The sequence below is a fragment of the Lissotriton helveticus genome, chromosome 5_1 (genome assembly GCF_964261635.1).
Source record: "Lissotriton helveticus chromosome 5_1, aLisHel1.1, whole genome shotgun sequence".
Lineage (NCBI taxonomy): Eukaryota > Metazoa > Chordata > Amphibia > Caudata > Salamandridae > Lissotriton > Lissotriton helveticus.
In genome coordinates, this window is record NC_136065.1 from 2,083,414,925 (window position 1) to 2,083,423,769 (window position 8,845).

General features: G+C 44.7%; 1 protein-coding gene across 1 annotated transcript; it reads right to left on the reverse strand.

Moving 5' to 3' along the window:
* Positions 1-4,868: 4,868 nt before the first annotated feature.
* Positions 4,869-8,563, reverse strand: LOC144752872 (uncharacterized). The gene is made up of 2 exons (XM_078640704.1): positions 8,029-8,563; positions 4,869-5,863 (listed from the first exon to the last, which is right to left on the reverse strand). The coding sequence occupies exons 1-2, from the start codon at positions 8,120-8,122 to the stop codon at positions 4,869-4,871; spliced, it is 1,089 nt and encodes a 362-aa protein (XP_078496830.1). The 5' UTR covers positions 8,123-8,563.
* Between the last annotated feature and the right edge of the window lie 282 nt (positions 8,564-8,845).

Here is an 8,845-nt window from a genome sequence, read left to right on the forward strand (position 1 = left end):
TTGTAAATAGTTTAGATTAATTTAATAAATACTTTTTTAAATATTTTAAAATATTACTTTATTTATAAGTATGTTATTTTTAACTTCTACGCTATCCAACACTTTCCCTAGTGTTGCACTCTCTGGAGTGGAAATAGTAATTTTTACCCCTACGCTATCCAACACTTTCCCTACTGTTGCACTCTTTGGAGTGGGAATAACAATTTTTACCCCCAGGCTATCCAACACTTTCCCTACTGTTGCACTCTCTGGAGTTGGAATAGTAATTTTTACCCCTACGCTATCCAACATTGTCCCTACTGTTGCACTCTCTGGAGTGGGAATAGTAATTTTTACCCCTACGCTATCCAACACTTTCCCTACTGTTGCACTCTCTGGAGTTGGAATAGTAATTTTTACCCCTACGCTATCCAGCACTTTACCTACTGTTGCACTCTCTGGAGTTGGAATAGTAATTTTTACCCCTACGCTATCCAACACTTTCCTTACTGTTGCACTCTCTGGAGTTGGAATAGTAATTTTTACCCCTACGCTATCCAACACTTTCCCTACTGTTGCACTCCCTGGAGTGAGAATAGTAATTTTTACCCCTATGCTGTCCAACATTTTCCTTACTGTTGTTTTTTTGGGAGTTGGAATAGTATTTTATTCCCTCTGTTACTTAATATTTTTGTATTGTTTTAGTTAATGTAGTATATCATTAATTTAAAAAATATTTAAAAAAAATTTTTTTTAATTTGTTTTGCATAATTATTTAATTTTTATTTATGTTATTATTTTATGTGTATAGATGAATTTGTAATATATAATATTTGTAAATATTTATAAGTTATTACAATAAATATTACAACTGATTAGTAAGTATATATGTTATATATTATATGTATATGTTTAATTTTTTCAAATTAAATTGTGTATATCACTTATTTTAAATAATATAATATATTTTGTACTATGTTTATTATAATACATTGTACATATTTGTTTTCATTAAAAAAAACGATATTTTTAAAAAAACAATATTTTTGACATTGATCTTTCTTTCAGTATTTTTGTACTTACCTTTTTGTAGATAGGACGTCGATATTGTTGACATCGATATTATTGCGCTGATATTTTTGTAGGTCGATATTTTGTCTTTCTATATTTTGTCATACATTCGTTTCTAGGTGTATTCTGATCCAGTACATAGGATTATTTGTGGGTCGGTCACTGTGTACGACTTCTACTCCCTCTACAAGGGTGGAATGATACCCCCGGGGGTACCATTCAAAAGTGTTTGACAAACATGACCATGTAGCCAATCTAAAGTTCCCATTAACCACACTTATGGTCTGGCTGCATCACAGAACAGCCTTAAAGTAGGGCTTCAGATACACTTCCTTAGCTTTCTCCTTTGTTTTGTCAATAGATGAAGGCCGTCGCCAATTTAAATGAAGAGCAGCCATCTGAAGCTGAACTCAAACAAGACGGAGGTCTTTATCCTCAGCCTCACCCACTATGCCTGGGATGACTCCTGGGGGCCGACCGCGCTAGGAACAGCACCGACACCCGCGGACCACGCACGCAACCTAGGATTCATCCTTAACTCAGTCTCCTGCTTCAACACCCTACGAATGCTCCGCAGGATCTACAAGTGGATCCTGACCGCATCAAGAAAAACAGTGACAGGCCCTCGTCAGCAGCAGGCTTGACTACAGCAATGCACTCTGCAGGTATTCTGGCCAAAAACCTACAACTTAAACGCATCCAAAAGCCTCCGCCCGACTGATCCTCAACGTCCCCCGACGCAGCCACATCACCCCCCCCCCAGCTGAGAGACCTTCACTGGCTCCCCGTCGACAAGAGGATCACCTGTAAGCTCCTTACCCACGCACACAGAGCACTCCACAACACCGGACCAGCCTACCTTAACAGCAGACTCAGCTTCTACACCCCCACCCGACAGCTCCGCCTGCCTAGCCACCGCCCTCCACATCCAACGTACGACCTCCGACGGCAGATCATTCTACTTCCTCGACGCCAAGACCTGGAACTCCCTCCCTACCCACCTACGGCAAACCCAAGACCTACTCACCTTCAGAAGACTCCACGAGACCTGGCTCTTCGAACAGTAGCGGCACCCCCTCCCCTCAGCACCTTGAGTCCCTCACGGGTAAGTAGTGCGATTTACAAGTATGTTGATTGATTGAATAGATGGGATCTTGTTCTGCATTGGTAAAAAAAACACAAAAGTTGTCATTGGTGCTGAAGCAGCATCGCTGCAGTAGTGGGAGCACCTTTTGGAGTATGACCATGTGATAGTGGTGCAATTATTATAGATTCTGATGTCCGACGTCTACCTTACTGAGTGGAATTACCTCTACCTCTTACTCTACCGTTGTACACGGATGAGCGGTATTGGTTGTTGCCCTTGAAAGAGGAGGAGGAGTTTAATTACAGTTTTAACACCTTAGCCAAATAGTTTCTTAACTTCAAAGAGCAGATTTAGTATGAAGGTTAAACGAAGTATGGCCCACCTCTAAATGGCTTGTGCAAGGCGTGACAGCTGAAGGGAGGGTGTCCCAACATTCTTTCAGTAGCAGTGTTAGTAGAACGGGGTGAATAAAGGGATGTAATATCCTACCAAAATGTACAACTTGTTAAAATATCTGGTTGTGGCTGTTGACTTATGTAACAATCTGCAAACAGGGTCAATGTCATGGGCATTATCAGGGTCAGGATCTATTCTTGGAATGTTGAGCTATTGATTCACATGTGCCCTCCTGCCTACCCCGCCAACACCTGTGGTTGTTTCATGTTATTAGTTATTGTACATACGCATTGACAACTCTATATTACAATTACTTACTCCATTCTCCTCTAATGGGAATACAATCTAACAATAGTCGATGCCCAAGCAGACTAACTACAAAAGGAGTCACCTTACTTGCAACTTGAAAGACTTTTTCAAAGACATACAACTTATGATAATCCGGACACAACACTAGATGGCAGGAGTATCCAGAGCATGTAAATCTGCAGCCGGCATGCGGAAACATCTTTACCAATTAAAGTAACTTGCTTTTTAAATACATTTGGTACATTTGGGGCCCGATGTAGGTCGGTCGGTAACGGCCGAAAATCAATATTTTCGGCCGTTACCGATCGGTATAGAGCCATCGGGATGTAGCAGTCCGAAAACCGCCCAAATCGGTGATAATACCGAATCGGAAAAGTTACCGATTCGGTAAAATACCGAATCGGAAAATAAACAGATTCGGTAAGTATACCGAATCGTTAACGAACCGAATCGGTAAAAATAGGGATTCGGAAAAATCACCGATTCGGTAGAATACCGAATCGGAAAAACCACAGAATCGTAAAAAAAATACCGATTCGTTAACAAACCGATTCGTTAAAAATACCGATTCGGTAAAACTGAAGATTGAGATGTAGAAAGCTCTGAAATACCGAATTAGCTTCAAATTCGGTATTTAAGAGTCTGTAGTTACCATAGATTGGAATCAGGTGGTAACCAGGTGCAACCTATAAAAATGGACCCAAAATGCATTTCTTCTTGCACCATGGCTGCATTTTATGTCATAGCAAGACGGCTACGGCTACAGCAGGAAGGAGAGAAGGAATGGCAGAGACAGGAGAAGGTGTATAGACAGCGGATCACCCTGTCCATGCTGACAGATGCAGAGATCCTACAGAGGTACAGGCTGGACCCAGAGACCATCTTAGAGCTCATTAGGGACCTCCAACCCCTGTTGCAGCACACCACCCCAAGGGCACACGCAATCCCAGTGCACGTGCAGGTGCTATGCAGCCTACACCTGCTTGCGTCTGGCAGCTATCAAAGTGTAGTTGCTGTGGCAGGAGGGGTGACTCAGAGCTGCCTGTCAAGGTTCTTCCACAAGTTCCTTGACGCCATGATACAAAGGATGGACCAATACATTTCCTTCCCTGCAACCCATGCAGAACTGGTACAGACAAAAGCAGACTTCTACCAGATGGCAGGATTCCCCCACATCATTGGCTGCATAGATGGCACACACATTCCGATTTGTCCCCCTGCTGACACGGAATACGTATACCGCAATCGGAAGTCACGGCACACCATAAATGTGCAGGTGATTTGTAATGCGAAGTGTGTCATCACTGACGTGGTAGCAAAATTTCCAGGGAGTACCCACGACTCCTACATTTTCCAAAATAGCGGAATTTATGCATGGCTGACGGCAGGGGAATTCGGTGAAGGATACCTCCTAGGTAAGACACAGTGTCAGACCCCCATAACCTAAATAGCAGTGTGAAGTACATGTATGCATGTGAGTAATGTTACCCCTTTTCCTTCTAGGCGACAGTGCATATGCCCTCCACTCATTCATTCTCACCCCCTCAACACCCAGCCAAAGGAGGTATAACCGTGCGCACAAAAGCACAAGGAATGTAGTAGAACGGACCTTCGGCATCTGGAAAAGCAGGTTCAGATGCTTGCACAAGAGCGGAGGTGCAAGGCAATATACCCCCATCACCTGCTGCAAGATAATTGCTGTCTGTGCAATGTTGCACAACCTTGCGGTCAAGAAGGGCACAGAGGTAGAGTTGTCTGACTACGAGGACCCTGACGATGACATTGCTGTGCCACAAACACAACCTGCTGAAGTGTCTACACCAAGTGATGGCAGGGTCAGACGTGAGGAGATAACAGACAACTATTTCTGAGTGAGTACAGATGCACAGACACGTTATGGATGTGAGGAAATGAAACTTTTTTAATTGTGGTACAACGTCACAGCACTGATGTGCAACAAATGAAATGATTAACTACAATGTGGGAACAGGAAATGGGCCGGGTTGCCTCACCCACACTGGCAGTGTCATTTCCTGCTGCGCTTTGCAGACCCACTGGGATGCGGCTCCCCCCCTTCTGCATGTCCGGCTGCCTCTGCGGAGCGCCTGGAGCTCCGGCGCGGCTGGGACACTGCGCTGGCCGGACTGCTGCGGCTGCTGCTGTCCCCAGCCTCGGCCACGTCCAGGGCAGGATTCACCACTGTGTTGGAAATGATGAGTGTCTCCATGGCACTGGTGATGCGGGCCATGCCCCTGGTCACCTCCGCAGTGTTTTGAGTGAGGCACTTCTCCATATTTGCCCCTCGGCGGTATAGCAGGGCTGTTGCTGCGGCAAGCCGGGTAATTGCCCAGTTTTGTACTCGTGCATCCCTGCGCCTTATGTGCTCATGCTGGTCCATCTTGGCACACAGCTGTGTTATGGCAGTTGTAATGCGCCCCATTCCTGTAGCAATTTCCCGGTTACTTGCCACAAACTCAGTAAATCCCTTTGTCATTTGCACCATCTGCAGGTTATGCTCACGCAATTGCCGGTGGCAAGCGAGGATGGACTTGGCCTGCATCTCCTGGATTCGGACCATGCTCCCCTCAAGCCCTTGGAAGACGGTGCCCTCCCGTGATGGATTTGCACTGCTGGAAGTGCGTGGGTGGCGGCGATTGGTGCTGGTCTGCTGGGTGTCCGGCTGTGCCACAGGTGTCACAGGTGTGGGTGCTGGTGCCTGACCCGCAGCTCCCTCCATGATGGACAATGGGGACACAATACTCCTCCTGGCTGGAGCAGTGGCAGGTGCTGGCTGGGACTGTGTGGGTGAGTTCTCTGGTGAGAACTGGAATGGTGGGGATTGTGACAATTGGGGGGAGTGGGGAGATAAGAGGGCATGTCCTGAGTCATCCTCATTGGCCATGGCACTGCTGTCCTCCACCTCCTGCGAGGAATCCATGCTGCTTGGCCCTGCCACCGCACTGTCTGCTGTTGCTGGAGCTGAGACTTGTGCAGCTGCTGCTCCACTACCTGATGGCGCCCCTAGGAATAAAGTAGCATTTGTCAACTGAGCGGAAATGTCTTACTGTCACTATAATAAATGCATTGCACATGTCATTTTCATTACTCTGCTTCTTTCTTAAAGTGCATTGCAGTTAAATGTGCACTGTAAATTGTTCCTACATTAGCTGTCTACATTTTCCATCATGCATTGCTCATGTATTTTGCTAGCAGTGCTGGACTGGGGTTTGGCTGTACATTGGGGCCAATGGGGAGGTGTCTGGTAGGGTGTGTCATGCTGTGCATGCTTCTCAGCTTTTGATTTGGCTCTGGCTGAGCTGTCCATGTCCCCAACTCCAACCACACTCGCAGTCTCTATCGTTGTGGACACCAGTTCCTCCAGTTCAGTGAGGGGGGGCGCGGGGTTCCTGCCTCCACCGGTCAGTCCTGCCTGCTTGTGCAGCTCCGCCAATTTCCTCTTGGTGAGGCTCCGGATATCATAAAACCTCTTCTTGAGGTCATTCATGTTCCTGGGGGTCACACCAACAGCATTGACCCTCTCACTGATGGCACTCCACAGTTTCCTCTTTGTTGACTCAGGGACTGTGAGGGACAGCCTCCCATACAGCTGCCTGTGGACCCTCACCACCTCCTCCACCAATACTTGCAGCTCCATGCTGAACTTCACCTTGCGCTTTCTCTCAGCCTTCTGGCTCTCAGAGCTGCTTGCCATTTCCACTGTGTTCACAGTTCTCCAAACACTCTCTCTGCTGCTCACTCTCATTGCTCAGCTCTGGCTGCCTCTCCAGAAGGTTCTGATGAGTTGCACCTGCCTGGGTTGCCACTCCCTGCTAGGGTGGGGGAGGGTGCTTTCACCTCATTGGCTGCTTTCATTAGTTTCACTTTCTTGCTTGCCGATTCCGTGTTTGCCGATTCGGTATTTACCGAATCGGTATTTATACTGAATCGGTATTGACCGATTCGGTAAATACCGATTCGGTTTTGCCAATGCATTCCTATGGGACTTTCGGTCCATACGGTTGTATTGCCATTACCGAATCGGTATCTACCGAATCGGTCAATACCGATTCGGTAAGTCTCGAAACACGATACCGAATATTACCGATTCGGTATTCCTGCACATCTGGAATACCTACATATCCACCCCTTAGATTTACCGATTCTTAATTACCGATTCGGTAAAATTCGGTATTTTTCGGTAATTAAGAATCGGTAAATCGATTCTACCTACATCGGGCCCTTGAACCCTTCGTTAGGTAACCAGGATGTTGCATCGGTTTTAATACATTCAAGGTCGATCCATCTACAGCATTCTTGACATAGTGCCTTAAAGTTTTCCAGAAAAAGGTCTGATTTCTGTTTGTTGCAGACACCGCAGAACTCTTCAACAAAATCTAAATGTAACATAAATGAACATTAGCGCATCTGAACAGCAAATGTAAAAAGTTTAAAATTAATGAAGGCTATTATGTACATGTTTCCAAGTGTATTCCGATCAAGTGCATAGGACAGTCACAACTGTTCAAAACACTTTCTAATGGCAAGACAACGAACAGACTTTAAAATACTCAAACATAATTGCCATCTACTACTAAATTGAATAGAATCAACAAAATTAAGGCTCTGCTTTTTTGATAATTGGAGAAAACAAAAATAGCTACCAAATACAAACTTTGTGAAGAAACTAGGGCATGACACATTTTCAAACGTTAATCATGAAGTTTTAAACTCAAACCTAACAACTTCATTAGCTTCATTGCAATGTAGAATCTATATTTCTTCAGAAACGTTACATGGATTACATTTGCTGGAACTGGACGTTTACTTATGTACGATTCTGCAGACTGAACAGAGAGTTGAGAATGTATATTTTATGCAAATAACCAAGGTGAACTTAAATGGACATAAAAACAATTGTTCTCAATATGATTTAGGTTGGAAAGCCATCGTCCGTGGTCTCACACCAACTATGTTAGTACCATCTTAGTGGTAAGACGCAATCACAGGCGAATACCAATCTTCTCCGACGGGCACTAGCACCTGGATCAGTTGTCGTTCACAAGAGTAATTTCCCTAAAAGCCCTCTTTAGTATTTGCAACTAATTTAAAGAAGTAATCAATTTATTGACATAAATTAACGTATCTACAACAAATTTAGGTTTATAATACCATTATGGCAGAATTACCAGCATGCAAAAAAACACCACAATTGTAGCTGTCCTGTTGCTTTGCGTTACATTCTACCACTAATTGCCATAGCTCACTTTCTTGACGGTTCATTGCCTGTAGGAAAGCCCTTTAGAGACATACGAATGGTTAGGTTAAATATTTGTCTGTGAAAGAGAACAAAATAAATATTTTACAATATGATACATAATAATCAATTGAAAAAAGAAAACTCAAATTGACAATGTTATATGTGTGCAGTATTAAAAGTAGTACATAGATGGGTTTCACTCTATCCTTCACACGCACATGCTCAATATCTGGGATACTATTATACAGACCCCCTGGCCCCTGCAGGGTGTTCATCGAGTCCCTCACCAACCTAACGTCATCCAGGGCAAACCTAACCGCAAATTTCACCATCCTAGGAGATTTAAATCTGCACCTAGAGGACCCCAAGAAAGCAGAAGCATGCAGCCTCACACAAAATATTCTAGCTCTTCAACTCCGACAAATCGTAACTAGCCCAACCCACAATAAAGGCAGTATACTAGACCCTGTTTTCTCTAACATGGACTACTTTGAGACACCAGACCCCGTCCCCATCCCCTGGTCAGACCACTTTATAGTCCCTATAGCTTGGAGACTACCTAACCCACCATCAGACCACCAACCCACGAAGGAATGGGACCGCCCATGGGCTAAAATCATCTTTGAAGCCTGGACGGAGCGGTTAACAACCACCTACCGTAGCAGTAACACTGAACCCACTAGTGTGTATGATAAATATAATAAATGGATCACTGCATCCCTGGACGCAACCATCCCCCTTAAATG

Coding starts and splice junctions, on each gene's coding strand:
- LOC144752872 (XM_078640704.1), bottom strand. CDS start 8,122: ATGAACCGTCAAGAAAGTGAGCTATGGCAATTAGTGGTAGAATGTAAC. Junction 5,864..8,028: donor TGGTGTTTTTTTGCATGCTG/GTAATTCTGCCA, acceptor CTTTATTCCTAG/GGGCGCCATCAGGTAGTGGA.